This window comes from Typha angustifolia, chromosome 13 (genome assembly GCF_048772165.1).
Source record: "Typha angustifolia cultivar Huaian chromosome 13, ASM4877216v1, whole genome shotgun sequence".
Classification (NCBI taxonomy): Eukaryota; Viridiplantae; Streptophyta; class Magnoliopsida; order Poales; family Typhaceae; genus Typha; species Typha angustifolia.
Genome location: NC_133251.1, coordinates 5092777 through 5111904, shown reverse-complemented (window position 1 = coordinate 5111904; position 19128 = coordinate 5092777). Strand labels below are relative to the sequence as shown.

The 19128-nt window shown below is 34.0% G+C and overlaps 1 protein-coding gene across 1 annotated transcript; it reads right to left on the bottom strand.

Moving 5' to 3' along the window:
- Positions 1-877: 877 nt before the first annotated feature.
- LOC140773515 (uncharacterized) lies at positions 878-18017 on the bottom strand. The gene is made up of 11 exons (XM_073116118.1): positions 17909-18017; positions 17758-17825; positions 14181-14262; positions 10564-10647; positions 9162-9201; positions 7400-7445; positions 6450-6508; positions 3613-3680; positions 1853-1936; positions 1660-1727; positions 878-1208 (listed from the first exon to the last, which is right to left on the bottom strand). The coding sequence occupies exons 1-11, from the start codon at positions 17962-17964 to the stop codon at positions 1129-1131; spliced, it is 735 nt and encodes a 244-aa protein (XP_072972219.1). The 5' UTR covers positions 17965-18017; the 3' UTR covers positions 878-1128.
- Positions 18018-19128: the final 1111 nt, after the last annotated feature.

The window sequence follows — 19128 nt, the reverse complement described above, 5'->3', positions numbered from 1 at the left end:
CCTAATCCTTTGAGTCTAATTCCTTGGAGGTGATTAAAATCCTTAGAGGGGAGTCTTCTAATCAGGTGGCTAATTGGGCTACCAAGTAGGGTGGGCTAGGATCTAGCTATGTGTGGGTTGGGCATCGGACATTATTCCTCCTCATCTGTGTAATCTCATCTTTGTGACACCTCTCCGACAAATGCCAAACAACTGGTCTAGCTAATTACAACTTATTTCAAAAAATTTAAAAAAAAAAATTGATGGACCAACAAACTCTAGTAGAATTAGTTTGTTACCTTTTCCTACATTCATTCTTCTACTCTCCTTTCTTTCCCTTCATTCATTCTTCTACTCTCCTTTTTTCTTAAGCAAGTGTCGAAACTGCTATTCTTGTCCCGATACCCAAAAGCGTCAAGACACCATTTGATGGTGTTCTGCAGTGGATGACCAAAGGATATATTTTTGCCCTCAAAGTTCACTCCAACCCCCAAATAATTAGTAAAAAAAATTATTTGATAGTTTAATTGCTTAGCTCAATGGTTCAACTCAGTTAATGCCGAGACGTGCTATTAATTAAAAGAGCAACCTGATAGCATGACGATATAAAGCAATATCTCAACAGTATTTGACAATACATACAACCTAAAACTTAAACTAGACAACCTAATGTATTGACTAAGAGTTACGCATTTGTTTAGACTTCAAGCTCTTAAATGACAAAAAAGAAGGGATATGTTGATGGCAGGAAGATGACCACCAAATTTTGATGTTGCAATGTTAGTATCACTTCAACCAATACTTAGTCAGAAAATATAACAATTTTTTTTTTAATTTTACAAGATCTAAAGTATTATCCATATTATGTGAATAAAGGAAAATTTCAGCACGCATACTATGGTAAATCATAAATCATATCTTAGTAGACATGCGTTTCAAGAGACTAGCCATGAACACTGATCCATTCTTAACAGTGAACTCATGGAACAGCTAATATTGAACCACATATTTAACAAGTTAATCCATTCTCTACTCTTTGATGATGTGAAGTGTGAAGGCACATATCAATGAGTCATTCATTGATCGGTATTAGAGTGCCATTAGAAAATACAGTACAAATTTATCCCTCTATTCTAATTAATCCCTCAATCACGGAAACATTCCCTCGAGGAATTCCTCGAAGTTGTCGTCCTCCACATTGGCATCACCTGCTGAAGTATCCTTCAGCCCTGCAACAGTTGCAAAATAGTCAGTTACAAATGGGCATATTTTACAACTGGTTATCCAATTGAAGCCACACCCTCTATATACTGTGATGTCAGGCTCCCCCGCCTACGAAAAAGATGAAAAAGAAAAAAGGCAAACAGGAAAGATGAGGGAACTGTCTTGGTTCTACAATTAGTTAATAGTACTCTTAGTTGCAACGTTTTCCTCCTCATCTATATTATAATCCTAAACGAGATCAGCTATTCCAAATTTGATGATTACAGTCTGGACTGAAAATTTAAAGCTCATGATGACCTATACAAAAAGAACCTCTACTAAGAAATATAGGATCTGATTCTAAAAAAAAAGTGTGATTATTCGCTAGCATTATTCTAAAAAAAAAGTATGACAAAGTATACAGTCTTGAGAGGTTCAGAGGCATCATAAGATACACACGAGCAAATAAAAGCAGACCTTTTTTCCTTCTAGCATTGCTCTTGCTCTGCTCCTCTTCGGTGCTATCAAGGGATCCCTCTATGTCCCTAGACAAATAGACAAATAAAAGAGATAAAAGATTCAGATTACCAAAAAAAATACATTGATATTATTAATTTATTATTATTAAGTAGAGGTAAAGAAAGAAATAAATTAGCAGGAGTTTTGATACCTCTTTCTCTTGTCACTTTTTTTATCCTTAACAATAGACTGCTCCTTTTCTTTCTCCCTTCTATAAACAAGTTTTTCTGCACATCTTTGATAAAGGAGTCCATCAAGCCAAATAATTAATCACAACATGTCATACAAGTTATATGCAAATCTCATACGTCAGGAATGGAATGACGAAATTAATGAAGTATATTAAGGAAATTAATCAACTTTCACTAAAACCACGCCAGCAGAAAAGGAAAAAACCAGATTTAAAAAATAATTTATTGGACATATCGATGGGCTCTGCTTGTTCTAGGCTTCTAGAATATGCACACACTGTCAGGTTCATCTCCCACCTAGCTTGCCACGCCAACAGCAGCTCTGTTCAGTTAAATATGATACATGTTGGGGTCATCGGACCTCTAGATTGGGGAGGTATAAAGATACTTGTTAATCCCCACCGTATAATGCACAAAAAGGTGTGAGATGATATTTGCTAACAGACAGATTTTACTCTTCACCAATAAGTTTCTCCTTGTCTTACATTCCCAGTGTCATCAAAATCTCTCTTTTGCTATGGAAGAAATCACAACCAAAGGTTGCAGTTTTGATGGCAAGGGTCTTACTTTGGTGAATGCCTACATTTACAAATGCTACAAAACACTAGTGAAAGTGAGAAATGTAGAAACATGTTAATAACTTCATTACACATGGGCATTTACTGAGTGATAAGCTGATATTGATTCTTAATCGGAACTTTGTTACACATAGTAAGATGTGGAGAGCAGAAGCTGCCATACAACTGCTGCATCAATTGGATTCTAACTGCAACCGTGACGCTCTTCCCTTAGATTTGATCCCCTTCAGAAATGATCACTCACATACCGTACTTCAATGGAACAATAATTATGAAAGATTCCGTGAGAGGTGCTATTTCAGGATTGTTTTCATTAACGATTAAGTTGGGTACTGCCAGATGGGGATACCCATGTTCATTCTGTTTAACTAAGACCAGACAGCCAGCCAGAAATAATATGAAACATACCACAATAGTCAAAACCAGGCCTTACTCCAATTTCAGACATGCCTCAATAGAAAACTAGCCTTTTCCCCTGAAACTTCAAAAAGTGGTTCCTTCATGAGGTTCTACTAATATAGGTGAGCTTCTATCAACTAGATAAATTTCTTCAGCAGTTTTTGTATAAAGCATGACTATAGAGGTGTGCCAGTGCACAAGGTTTTGTACAAAGTATAACAGGTACCTTTTTCCCTATGTCTTGACCTGATTCAGCTCATATGATATTTTAGTGTCACTTTTTCCCATATGTCAAACTGATGTAGCAAATTTAAGAATATAAATTGCATGTGCATTGAACATAAGCACTGAAGAACACATTGCATACCTACTTCATTTGCCCACAGGACAACTCAGCTTACTGATTAAAAATGGTGTGGATCTCCTCCCTAATGTTGTATCTAATAATCATTAAGAAAAAGAAAGTCTTCCTCTAGTTAAAAATCTCCAATAAAAATATGGCTTGAAACAACCATATCTTTAAGAGAAAAGATAACCTTAAAGACTATGGAAGAAATAGGTTCCCAGTAATCATCTATTAGAAATTCAATGCAACCAGTACTAGTAAAAAGAAATGCACATGCTATGTACTGAATATGTGCCCACATGATTAACTATAGGCCTAGTATAACATGATGTCATCAAACTGGCTTAAACTGCCTCGATATCGCAAACAACAATAGAAAAGTAGTGGACAAACTAACCTCTTACAAGCCACCAATTTCACGAGAGCCTGTTTTTGTTCTCCAGCTTCCGCATATGAAAAGTTTACCTGAAATGGAAGCAAGAAATGTTGAAATCAACCACTAGTAATAGGTAGCCAATAGTATGCTGAAAATCAGAGATAAGAAGTTGAAACTTGAAAGCTCATCAGGCCAACCACATGGAAAATAATTAGCTTAATCATAATATTCTGCATTGGCCTCTCTATTCTTTTGTTTAGTTTCTGCATGTCTAGATTCACATAACTCAGTTCATAAGAAACATACGTATAAGAGACATGTCGAGCAACACACAGTGTCGTCTCACATGGTTGCATGCCAGCAGTGCAAGAAGGGCAGGCATTAGGGAAGTGGAGAGTGCTGAAGAGAGGCTCAGCAACTCAGCAATGCTGGAAACATTATATATACATATATATATATATATATATATATACATATATATATATAGAGAGAGAGAGAGAGAGAGAGAGAGAGATTATGCTATAATGCACAATAAGATGAGGGGAGAAAAATGAAATAATAAGCCCCCGTTTATTTCAGGAATAACTTTTTTCTTATTCCAGAATACAATTCTTTATTCTAAAATAACAACTAAACATCATAATAACCTCATTTTAAAATATAAACACTATTCATCAAAATTACATTTTATACCACACTAACATATTTACTAATTTACCCTTAAAATCTGTCATTATTCTACTTGATATCAAATCAAAAGGCATTCATAGTAATTTCATTAAAAAGCATCTTTTTCTCATCTTTCCTTCACTTTATATCACATTAAAAGTAATTATTATACCCTTATTTTAGAATACAAGTAAATATAAATATAGCTATTCCTAGAATAAATACTTCATTTTGGGAATAAAAAAGAGAATTTTCGTGATGTACATGTCAAAAGGATTTTTTGTATCAACAAGCTGGAAATATGAAATGTACTGCCAGCTAGAAGTACCAACCTGAATTGCAATTTTTATATTAAGAAATTGATATATGAACAGTAATTAAGTGATGATAGATATTTATGTTTCAAAAGAAAATATCTTCTTTTGTTTGTTTCAACATAAAAGTACCGAACTGTAAAACCCAAGTCATGTGCATTGTGTATTATGATAACTATTCGAAACCTATTATCCTAATCAAGGTTCAAAAAATCGAGATCGAGATTGGCGTTCCGAAAAACGATACGTATTAGACAGATTAGTCGCTTGAATCTATCGAACTTCTTAATTCTGTAAAATTCTAAATATTATTTAAAAATATAGGACAACTTCTAAAAATTTAGAAAAAATTTACTAAAAATAAGAAAAGAAAGAAAGAAAAACTATGGTGCAATGAAAAAATTGAAAGTTGATGACTAAAAGAAAATTAAACAAAAAAAAAACCATAGTGCAGTGAAGAAGAAGATGATGAAGAAAAGAGAATAAAAAGGGAGAGAGTGGAAGAAATGAAAAAAAAATTGAGAGAAATAAAGAAATGAATTAAAAAATTCTATACCAGAGTTCGTCGGAGTTCGCCAGAGTAATATATGCGTCGCCAGAACTAGATCTCTCCTTAAGAGAAACAATGTTATATGATAAGAAGAGAAAAAGTGAAAGAAAAAGTGAAAGAGAGAAAAAGAGAGTTTGAATCGGGCCTAGATCGGGATCGGCCGATTCGCCGAACCATGATTCTAATCTTTTTTTACTCTAGGGATTCCTCCTAAGTTTCCTAGCTACTTCCAAAATTTCTAGCCAAAGCTGATGAAACAAGGAAAGTAGCCACAATCTACTCTTTGTAATATAACTATGATTCTCCAACATAGATTATTGTTCTAGATCATTCGCACTTAGGATGAATTTCGATATCTCATCCAAGGATGGTCATGCTGGTGGCATGGCACCTAACACAAGATGTGCCAGTGACACACTCGCGTGTCGAGCTGTGCCGATCTCCGCGTCGATGTAGAGCTTTGTTTCTTAATTTTTTTTTATCTCCATCAATCATCATCAAATGAAGCCTTCGATCCTCCCCATCATTTTACCTTTAACTAGATATTACTTTTAATTATTTAACTATTACCAATTAATATTATGTATTGAATGTTATTATGTGTCCAATTATATTATCGAGTATACAACTATATTATGGAGTGTTCAATCATTAACATTAGTTTTAATAAATGTATTCAATCATATTATGTGTTGAATAATATTTATATTTGACATTGCTTTATCTTTAATAATATAGGTGACTTACAAAAATAATCTAAAGATAAAACACTATAATGTAAGTTTTAATACGTATATTTAAATCAAATATTAACATGTGGAAGATTCAAAAACATCTCTAAATGTCTTAAATTTTTAATTAAAAATATGTTAAATGCGTATCAGCGACACACAGGGGTGTGCCGGTCCCCATGACCATCGTTGATTTCATCTACTACAAAATAAATAGATAAAATGAAAGATTCACGCATTGGTGAACTATTTTGCTTCCAAGATAATTGTTCAAGATTGTTGCCACTGGTTCACATGCATGGCATGTAAACAGAATAGTCAAATTTAATTGCCTAGTATGAAAAAACCAGTAACAAAATTTTGATTATTAAGAAGAGATTCATATATCCCGATATAGATGAACATGAGAATTTTACAAGCAACCCGAAGTACTACATTCACCATAATGTAAGATAACTAGGTCAGCAATTTATGATGACTGCCAAGCATGGAATAAACACTGAATACTGTAGCTAGGTTCTGCAATGAACCCAGATATACTAGCACCAGTAAAGGAAATGCTGCAGTGTAAACAAAGTAGAGTCAAAAACATGCCTCATAACTTCCTAAGCCATCTTTCTCGTCGCATTTCTTGTTGCCACAGACAAATTGGCCTATTATATTGACAATAACATAGCTTGTCAATATTTAATATAGAATTCTGAAAAATTGAAGATAACATTGAGTGACAATGAACTGTGACAAAATAAGCATCAACTGCCTAGTATTAGGACATTCCATTCTCAATATAAGCAAAATAAATAAATGGAGAATATAAAATCTTAAAAAGTTGAGGACAGGCTGTTATAAAATATGGACTACATAACACATCACTGATAAGCACGGCATGTCACAGCGTCTTACTGGTAGGTGGTCAACACAAGAATACGCAATATTTCATATCAAACAATGCTTTTGGCCACTACCACCCCTTCATAGTTGACTCCCACCTATGTCATCGTCCATCATCATCCTCTGAAAATCCCAATCCATCCGTCCACTTCCCATCACAGAAAAATAGATTAGGTGTTCTTTTACCCTTCTGATCAATGGAGACACAGAAGAGAACATTACTAATATAACTTCCAACCCGTACCCGCAAATATCAAAAATGTAAACCTAAACCTATCTTCTCTAAAACACATCTTACGAATTGGCCACTCCCTCGTCCCTCTCACTCCTATGTAATTGCCAAAGATCCCCCTCTGCCCCCACTTCGGGGCCTCCCATCTCTCATCTTCTCTCTCCCTTGTTTTCTACCTCATCAAAATGACATTAGCACAATTACAATACAAGCCTTGCCACCTGGCATGTCTCATATTCTCATGTCGCTGCCACAATCTGCGCCAGTGGATTGTAAATCCTTTCTATTAGTACATGTTGTTCCGCAAGTAAAAGAACATATCCATAAGGCCTTGGCATTACAATTTGAACACATCACACTCGTTTGCAGCACATAGTGATGTAAGTTGTTAAAAGGTTACAGTGTGTATTTACTGGATTACCTTTGCCAGATACGACTTCCTTTTCTGTTCTCCATCTTAGGCCAATCTGTGCAGAAGAAATTTCCTCAGAAACAAATAATTCTATTGACATTATCAGGGCAAAAAAGCCGCAAAAAATTAATGCATGAAATATAACACAAAATCAAAAATATATCATATTAAATTTGCATTATGCTGATGCCAAGACTAAGGATTAGTAAGCTGCTAATGAAGTTATAGTGTTATACTCAAATGACATATAAAGGATAGTGCGCAAATCCAATATCACTAGTAAAACAAACCAACATAGTGACAATCCTGAAGAAACTCATGCACAGGTACTCAACCATATCATAGTAGATCTAAATTGTCGCATTGGCACCCCTAGACCAACTTCTGCCTGAGCCCTGCAATATTGTGCCACAACTAGAAAACAATGTGGCAAATCAACTTGATTTAGCATTCAGTAATGTTCTATTGCACAAGACTAGCCTTCAGACCATTTTTGTCTTTCCATTAGTAATTTGAGAGACTCTTATTTCATTGAGTATGTACTAGTTTAGTTTGTGCAAATAATTATGATTACGAATTCTTAAGCAAGCTAGAACCATAAAGCATGACATGTCTCCTAATTATCTGGCATTTTAAAATGTGGAAGACTGTGATCATGCTCCTCCCATTGCATCAATGACTCAAGGACTCCAGGACTGCATCCTGAAACTGTGGTGCATCCATCTACCTTCCTTTTTTTCTCCCGCCACCGGTACACTGACTCTAATCACCACCATCTCCTGATTCATGGCCACCACCAACACTGCATTGTTATCCCTTGGCACTCTTCTTCTCTACCTCTCTCCCACCCTCACACTCTTCCATTGGCACCATTATCATTGGCATACAGTCACTACAGAACTCCATGAGGTCAAAAGAAAAGAGTACATTTTATGAAGGAAATGAAAAAAGAAAGAATATATGGAGGAAACAGGAAGACAGACACCGTGATAAGATGATCATATAGTGGCTGCCTTTGCAGTCTAGGGAAGAATTTGCTTCTTTTTAATGTCAAGAAAATGCCAAAGGGCTTTTCTTGAAAATGGCAATTTTCTCTCTTCGTTTTCTTCTATTTCTTTTTATTTAAACAAAGGCGTGTCAAGAAAATGCCATTCATTAGTTTAAAATTTTGAATTTGATAATTTAATTATAAGGTATTGACTATATAAAGTATAAATCTAGACAAATAAATTTATAGTTTAGAATAAATTCTTAGAAGGAACTTCTAGTTATTTGTGTCCAACTGTCCATATCAAAACACTGACCATGCATGATGGATATACTTAATCATCAGAAGATGTCCATTTACAGAATATAGTAGAAAAATTATTAAAAGCAATTAGATTAATTAGATTAATTAGAACCATGATAATCTAGTTTTGCCACAAGGCCATCTAAGTGTGCACGGAATAGATTAAGCCCGTCAACATAAAACACTATCATAAAACAAACATGACATATTTTACCAATATAAAACCAAGTATAGTACTATCAAATTGCAGATAATAAATTAAAGCTAGGGAGGGAAGGTATAGTAATGCTATATACGCAGACTCATTATACAGCAACGAGAAGAGGTAAGACCAGAAAAAAAAAAAAAGGATAGGAAGAGAACTAAGGAATAAAGAAAGTTTTTTATCTTCTTATAAGAAGGAAACATCATCAGTAAACACATACTCTATGAAAGTTATAGATTCTTAATATACCTCATGCCTAGCTAGTTAAAACATACCTTGCCTTTTTTGTACTGTGACATATCTGCAATGCAATATCTATCAGATGTTAAGGCTTCTAAGATACATATATCACGATTTTCAAATAAGAGTCCCATGTAAGATTATAGAAAGTATAATTTAGTAGGTATAAATTGTGAACATATGGCATTCATTAATAAAATGAAGCTGAAAGTAAATATCACCAAAATTAAAATAGTTCTGTTATACAATAATACAAATGGATAAACAATGAGCAGTCCATTTTTTCTAAAAGTTTGCTTATTTACTTTCACGCACAAGCAGTCCATAAAGAATAAACTAGCTTTAGTAACCATTCGAAACAAAAGATATATCTATCAAATAACTGAGTTTAATAAGACTCCTTATTCCACAATGTATCAGGTTTCATAAGACTGTAAAGAGTGAAAATTTCCATGAGCATTCCGATAACCAACTCAAGATTCATGTAATTAACATTACCACTATAAAAGTACATATATTTGGAAACTTAGTAGTCCGAGGACCACAAAGTTATGAGCAATACTTATAATATGCAGGGACATATCATATTGTCCAACTTATTTCCTAGCTTTAACAAAGATTTATGTTTCAGAAGTTACTTAAAGGAATTTGATGCAGTATTGAAGTTATAATTCAGCTAGATATAAGTTGGAGACTTCACCAAAGGGTTTATACTGGATGATGCTGATTATCATTATTTCTCTTGGTTTTTTAGAGCTGACAAATAACAGGTTGGGAAGCACAAAGGTAGAACCAACACAGTTGCACATAATACCACCAAAATGTTGATGAAGTGCAATGTTGTTATTGAGAAAAAGAGCTGCAAGTGCAGCACAAAAGTATAAGACAAGTCAGCTGAAAACACAACTACACAAAGTTGATGAGACACACTCCTTTTATTGAGGAAAACAGCTACAATTTCAATTATCTGCCATTTGAAGTAAATTGAACGGCGGAGATAGGTTCTCTACCTACAGTTTAACATGGGCTTCTTAAAACATACAGCGTTTGGCATCTTCACACAATCCAGGTTAGGATTGCCACAGCTAATTGATTCTTTGCACTTCAGTAGAGACTATAGTAAATTAGTACTGCCAATAATACTAGCTCATGAATTTGTGTTGAGCAGCATAGACCGTGCCACCAAGCTGGTGGAATGGTACAATAACACTGGCACAACCTGGGTTATATGAGCAAGCCAGGTCTTGCCACAAACAGTCTGTCAGCATTGTACCAGACCTGTGCCGGAGGCACATAATATATTGGTGCACCAGCAGCACATAAAACTCTGCTCCAGCTCTATCAAACAGAACCCAAGCAGAGTTGAAAAGCTCAAGATATCATATTGAAGTTTTCCAAACAAAAAGATATGCTACCGTAAGACTTCAAAAAGGATACTCTTTAAAAAGCTTCTCATAATAACGTTTGACGAGCCTTTTCTCCCAAGTAGAGTCCACGTCATCTTCTTCAGATAGAATAAACCTTTATACAGAACAAAAAAATTTTAACAAAAAAATTGTCAGTATCTAATATTTATTAGAGATGACCAAAGCAATCTGGAGAACAAGAAAAATAGCAGTTGGAATTAAGGAAAAGCATAACTGCAGAAATCTTAACTACCTTCATGTTCAGACTGGATTATACTACTAAATATTCCTCAATACATGTAAATAATTGTATTTAGGTGGCAATTAAAGATCTTCTTTTGATGTTTTAGTTGAAAAGACACAATTGAAATTTCAAAAGTGAGAGCAGGCATATGACAAGAAAAGACCTTAGAATAATATATACAAATTAGAGTATCCATTTCATAAAGAACTAATAATGAAGGGAATAAAGCAACCAAATAAGGTACAACTACAAATAGTCAATTAAAACCCTTTTAGCTTTACCCTATTCTTTTTTCTTTCATTCCTTCATACATCTTTTTCATCTTTTTTTTGTCTAGCTCTTGCTTACTGCTACTTGATGCTCCTTCTATTTTTCCTTAAAAGAATGACCACCTAGTTTGTTAGGAGGTCCATATAGGCATCTAGATCCACACATGCATTTGGAATATTAGCCTAAACAATATTGAAATGTAAAACCATTTAAGAAAATGAACCAAAAGTATAAAGTAGCATATCCACATAATTATGGATGTGAATTATAATCTCTATGCATCACAACGTAAACTTTCCTGAAAAGTATCTGCTAGTTATAGGACATGACATACAAATATACAACTGAGGTGAGAATTCACTAAGAAAATGAGTATGTACTTGTACTTTCTACAATAGCACAATATATATTTGTAAATGAAGCTTTATAAAACTTATAGATTTCACAATACAATGGAAAGTACAAAAAAAATTGTAGTATTCAAATACTTATTAAATATACTATGACTTATAAGCCGTATCATGCAATCAATTACAAATTAAGGGTGCTTTCGTTCATCATATTATTCAGATTAATGTGATATATCATATGATTGGGCCATTTGCAACAAAAACAATTTTAATAATTACAAGATTGGGCTCTTGAAACTGAATGTATTTATTTTTTTTATACTAAATACACATCTTTTTATAAGAAAATACATACAATTTACACAAAAGATGCGCATAACAGCCCATTTTTGCTATTTTAGAAACTAAAAGGCTTTTTTGTGCAAATGACACCATATGATTGTGATGCTACTTATATCTGCATTCACATTTATAGTTATCTAGATCAGCCAATATACAATAGTCCATATGTGCAATTAATTGTGTTTTACATGTGTAAAAGGGTGTTGAAGAAAAAATCACTATGTTGGAGTGTGGAAAGGTAATAAGTTTAACAGCTTTTTGAACCTTATTGTTGCCCATTGGAGCAAGAAGAAAGGACATCTTTACTAGCCTTCACTAATGTAATCTATGACGAACTTATCTTAGAGATTCTCTCAAATAGAAAAGTTTGATTAAAACAGCTCTCCTAGCTAAAACAATCAGATAATTGGGAGGTAACCAAGATGAAAATTAATACCCAGTCAAAACTCTCAGATCAAACATAACAAAATAACTCTATAGAGATGCCAAAACATAACATAAAGTCAGTGACTACTTATTAGCTCTTCATTCGACTAGTGTTTTAAGAAATGAGGCTGGCACCTAGTGGGGTGCTCATGTGAGCGCCTCGATTAGGAGGGAGGCAGCCTATTTAAACAGCCCTAATTAAGAAGGGTGATTAGGCGAGCATTTTGCAATTAAGTAGTGGAACACCTAGGGTAGAACAACTTTTATGTGGCCATATGGATCTGGATTTTAAAAGATCCAACTGCAATAAATTTAAAAGTAATGAACTAATCCCAATTGGACATGTATTGGTTTCTCCACTTCCACGTAATAACATGCTATATTAGTCTATATCCAACAAGAATTCGCAAGGAAAATTTCAAGAAAGATCCCATAGCATCAATGAATATATAGAATATTGTTGCATGGCTTTCTGAATTAAAAATAAATGAAAGAGCAAATATTCCTTAGCTTTGGGGTTAATATTCCTTAGTATGACTGAAGATGCCTCAGGCGCAATGGAAGTCATAGCTTCAAGGATAAAATCTAGAATTGCATCATAAGGTGTTTCTAGTTCTAGAAGTTTGGATGACAATGATGAAACACATCTAAGCTCTGAGAATGACTAAGATAAGAAAGTTAAAGCAAATCTAGAATAACATGATAGTTATGATGATGAGATAAGATCCAATGATGAGCTTCATATTGATCAAGCTAAAGCTTCATGCTCAGAGTGATAATTGATCAGTCTTTTGTTGTTTTTTTCGTTATTCACAAATATGACTATTATGATTTTGTATCATTTGGTTCTTGATCTTAGTTTTCTATTTTGAGGCAAAATGTTATGGATATATTGTTAGCACTCAAGTTTTATTCTAGGATGAGAAAATATAGTTTTCTATGAAAATAATGTATGTCTTGATAATTTCTTATATATAACCGCATTAGTTCTAGATGCTTCCTTAGACTCTAGCCTAGCGCCTAGAGCTGCATGAGCCATTGGTCATCCATCTGCCGCCTAGAGTCTTTTAAAACATTGTTCCACTATAAATTACACCAATCTCTATTTATCTCCCATAATCAACCCTTGGCTCCAAGACTTTTCAGCATTACTAGCTTTCTAAGTATATTGCCCCTCTAAAACTTACTAGAGTTCACATCCATGAAATTTACCTCTCTCCATGATAAAAGGGGTTGCTTCTTCTTCATGCGTTCTTCCATAATGAACACTCAAAGTTTTCTTGATATTACAACACAATAACTCGAAGTACTAATTAACTACAAAATCTTCAAAGACATGGTGTTAATTGGAAAATACTGGAAACTTAAGGTGTGATTTGAAATGCCCTAAAATACTAAAGGTTTTAGCTTATATTTGTCAAAATGTAAAATGAGCAATATCTATGAAAAAACTATAGATTTTAAAAGATAAACACATAAATATAAAAAATATGTATACAAATAAATAACTTTGAAGGGGTATAATTGTAAACATATCCATTTACTTTTGTTTTGAAGTTCAGAATTCTCTTGTTCATTTTCTCAACCAAGCAATAGAAAGTAAAAAGCTCACAATTTCAATCTCATACTCTCTATCTCACCAAACATTAAGAAGTGACAGGTTTTTGTTAAGAAGTTCGTTCCCCATAAACTTCCACTTTCCAATATCGCTTCACTTCCCTCAATTTTTGTCAAGCAAACATGCCCTTTGAGGAAGTAGAAATTCTAGGCTCTATCAACCCAAGTAAACTTCCTACAAACATTACCATTTGCACCTAGCAAGTCAAGAATTTAGAAAGGTACTTCTAAGGAATTGCTATTTGTGACTCCAAAATATAGATAACCACATAAAATAAAATGCTAAAAGTGTAACTTCAATTCGATAGGCCATTAGGCACCATCAAATAGTATGTCAATTATAGGTTTCTCTAATCCTAATTGGGCAGAACCAAATAAGATGACAGCAATGCATTGTACCTATAGCCTTCTCTAAGTACGTCCCGATCAGTTCTTACTGGCAAAGCACCATTCATGTTCTCTTCTCGCCCATAAAATTGAGCTGCGAGTCACACACTACTTATTGAGAACAAACAATAATAACCTCTACAGTAGAAATTATTCTCAGATTTATAAAAAATTTGATGAAAGAAATGATTTAGTCAAACTATGTTAATAACTACCAAAAGCAACAGCAGGACTGCATTGGTAAACAAATGCATAAAGTACATGGTAAAGATAACTTGGACATATCAATATGAAAAAGGCATTTGCTGCTTCAGAGTGATGTTGCACGCATGTATAGTGACATATATTCATATTCATGCATCACAAACACCCGTTAGAAACTCAACGTTAAATCTAATTTGGAATTAAAATCTAAAAGTATAACAAGCAAAAGATCTACAATTTCAACAATCAATACAGTTGGATGTGATCCGTGACACTTCAAGGCTTCATTAACAAAATGCCTTTTAGTTTAAAAACTTTTAGGTACATAGGACTAAATGAACAAAAAAACATGGTGTCACACTAAGCCCCTGTTCACTTCAGAAATATATTTTTTTAATTCCAGAATAACAGCTAAATATTATAGCAATCTCATTTTATAATACAAATACTATTCATCAAAATTACATTTTATACCGCACACTAACCTAATTCCTATTTTACCCTTAAAATCTATCATATCAGTCTACTGTATATCAAATGAAAGAGCATTCGTGTTAATTTCATAAAAAAAAACAAAAATATTTTAAAAATAACAAAGAGTAATACATATTCTAAAATTGATCTTATTCCTGAAGTAAATGAGACCTTATGCTATGCTTTGAAAGCATCCAGATTTATGATCTAATAAATTTTATATGTTAAATAAGGACAATTTATACCTTATTTGACTAATGAACATTGAGCAATCAAACCCTTTATACAAACATATATGTAGATATTATGGAACCTTCTGGCATCTATTTGTCCCCATCCATAAAGTAATACTATTTGCTCTTACTGTTCCACCAAAATTAACTATCGTAAGTGAATTATAGAGTTTATGAGATAACAATAGTTCAAGAATCAAGGAATATAGACAAATAATCCCATCAAAACATAGGTCAAATGTATAGACGAATGTAGCCCCCAATCTCTTTCTATGGCAGAGGGGACTGTTCATCATCTACTTGCTATTGGACTCCAAGATATAGCACATAAATAACTAATTATATGCATACTTCCTCAGTGTCCATTTCTCTCTTACTATAGACCAAGTCGTATACATCCATTTTGGGAAAAAAAAAATTCATGTCCTTCTGGCCCTTGATTTGGCTTGCAGAACATGTAAATAGGATGAATTTAAGTTGAAGAAAGTCAAAATATACTGATTCCGAAACTACGATAAGTAGCATCAGGAATTTAGGTCAACGTCATGTATGCTTGATCTAGTTATCAAGACTCACAAGTGGTTAAGTATTGAGCATCACATATGAGGGTTTATCCAACATCATAAATAGTGAAAAATGTGAATGGTTTTATATAGATTCTTGGGCCCTCATTAAATAACTTAAGCTTTTGGATTGAGTTGGGTTTCATGGTTTTGTTAAACCCTATTTCACTTGCATTAGAACTCTCTTGTGTCTCAACAATTGGTATAGGGACCGATGGTTCAACAATCTTGGACTAACTTAACACGGTTTGGTGAGAACGAAATGGTAGCTCTAGTGGTCATATCGTCTCTTGTGGAGGAGTCATAGTAACACGATGTGATATTACTAGTGGATAAAAGCCCTAAGATTGGGCTTAACAACGCAGGATTAACGTGCAAGCTCAGTTACACTTGATGGAGCAAGGGTTCTAGGTTAGGAGAAGGGGCTGAGTTGATGCACGAGCTCAAAAGAGTGAGCTTGCGATGACTCATGAAAAGTTAACTGCATGGAAGAGCTAAACTCTTAAGACCAATAAAGGTGATCGGAAGCATGGATGGCCATGCCAACCGGCATGGGTGTGCCGGTCGGCACTTGCTGTGCCGGTGGCGTACCGGCACATGGCACGAGGGGTGCCGCACAGCACCCCTCTTAATAGTTCCGCCGCTCGCCGTCGAGCTACCCGTTGCCGATCACCATCACCGTCGCCGTCGCCGTCGCCAATCGCCGTCGATCCGAATCCACAACTTAAGTTTTAACTGATAACCTTATATATCTCTCTCTCTCGATCGACGCACTCGGGCGACGGCGACGACGACAGCAAGCGGCGATGGCAACGGAGACGGCGGCGACGGTCGGCAACGATGAAGATGAGTATCTCGTTTTTTTTTTTTCTTCTCCTCTTACGGCACGGCCGGCAAGTGCCACGGCACATGCCGTGCCGTACCAGTGACACGGCCATCGTTGATCGGGAAAGAAATTGGGCACAAAGCTTGGTTGAGAGCATTAGATTGGAATCAAGTGGGAGCAATTGTTGTTAAGTTCACAAGTGAAGAGGCATATTGTTAGGTATCGCATATGAGGATTTAGTCTCACATTGAAAATAGAAGAAAACGAGAAAATATTTATAACTTTATATAAACTTTTGGGTCCTCATTTAACAGCTTAAGCTTCTGTGTTGAATTGGTTTCAAGGTTTGTATTTAACTACATCACACTTAGATTAGGACTCTCTTGTCTCTCGAACATTAATTCAATTAAAAATCATGGCAGGTCAATGAGAGGGAAGAATTCTCTCATGTGACAAGTAAACAGTATAAAACAGAACCATATAGTCTGATTAAACAGAAATTCTATATCTAACTAAAAATTGAGGTTCTCAAGAGCAGCACATAATAAGGAAAAGCCAAACTCTACAAGTAAGTCCGATAATCTAGATTAAAAGTAAAACTCTAAAACAGATAGACTGAATTTGCTAACTCAATTACCAATAGAGCAAAAGAAAGATCCACATACAATCTTCTAGTAAAATAGTGTATTCATCGGTGGCCTATGAAGTTCATGAGATTAAGTTAGTTCTATATTTATGTATTTGGGTAACTGGTGCAAGCGAGAACACTATAATCAAATGTGCAGATACCTGTAACCCTATCTCCCTTCATTGGAAAAAGGTTTCCTTTCCGAAATCGTGCGTACAGAAGATGAACAACTAACAATATGAATGCCTTGGCAATATTCAGGTTCTTATCATAGATATTTCATAGTAGCCCATATGTTTGCAATAATATATGGCTTCCCCAACTTGCAAACAAGAACTAAAAAGTTCACCAAAATGGAAAAAAAAAAATTAGAGCAGCATAAGAAATATGTCGACCCTCTGAAATCCTAACTTCACTACTTATCTACAAAGAACTTGGTCGTTTTGAGCAATACTTTTGTCACACTTTAAAGCAAATATCTATAATAAACCAACAGCAAAGAATCCAAAGGAAATATCTACTTTTGAAGCATAACTTAAAAACTCTCACTTTCAAGAAGAAACCCATTTCAGATTCCTGCCAAAATTGCTCCTGTTAATACGCTTAATTGCCTACTTAAATGGTAACAAGAATAATAAAGAACAAAATAAAAAATACGTACCATAATCTTTCATGAACTTCTTGTGCCGCTCGTACGCATTGAGCCCTCTGATGTGAAATTGGTACTGCCTGCAACCCACCGACTCCAATTTTTCAAAGATTCCTCATTAATCGACGAGAAGACCTACTAAATCGAAGGGATAATAACTTACTGCTTCTTCTCCTCTCTATCGAATATCGAGGATTTCAGCGACCCGAGCGACGCCATCAATTTTTCCTCTTCCCCCAAATTTTGAATAGAGAAGCTATTAGGGATTTGGGTTCTTGTTATATTTGTCGGATTCATGTTTCGGATCTGGATATCGGATCCTATAGTGGATATATCCAATTAGTGGAGCTCCCATAGTTTAGTTTAATAACAACCACCCATCTGGAATATTCCATTTTATATTACTTTAAAATTTAATCATAAAAGCATCTTTGAAACACTCCAAGAACTTTAATGATAATTATCATGTTTTAAGAATACAATAGCAATAATAAAATATTTAAAAGTTTTAATTATGTAAATGAAAATCTTACCATCTTAATTTTCTATTTTGCTTTCTAAATTTGGCTTAGTATGTGGTTTTCAATAGAAAATGTAATTAATTTTTCATGCAAATATAGGTAGTAATAGTAAGGTCTATTTTTGTTACTAATATCATTAGTAATATATTACATAAAAAAATGTTATATAAGTGAATGGATTACACATAAAATGAGCATATGCCAAAAGTAATATGAGTTTTAATTCATATTTGCTAATGTGGTTATAAAGGAATATATATATCTTGCAATTAACTTGTATATTACCTCTAGTTTATCTACCTGGCTACCAAACAAATTTGAGTAGATCTTAGTATCTAGTAAAAAGGTATAAGTTTTGTAATTGATTATAAGATAAGAAGTGTATAAAGAAAATCTTATCCGACATTAATCTAATAATTGTTCAAGATCATAAATTAATAAAATATATAAATAGAAATTACTGAAATATGCAAATATTTAAATATTACTGAACTGTAACTTTGTTTGAATGTATTCTAAAGTACTAACTTTCTCCTCTTTCTATTCACAAATAAAATGATGCTTAATGATGGGTCTCTATGTTGATGTCTATGTATTGATTTGCATAGGAAAAGCCTTTAAGAATTAATTACAATCTACTCATAATTTTCTTTATTGCATGAACTATCTTGGAATTATTATTTATTTCTACTGTTTGAAAAAAAAAATACCATATGTCGCACTTTATTTATATATATAACAGCTTAAAATTCAACTAAGACCTATCATTTGAGTCCAATTCTTTTTATATGTGTGAAGTATATTTCCATTAGACTTAATTCCTTTCTCTGAAGCATCCTTACAAGTATTTCAGAGTCAACTT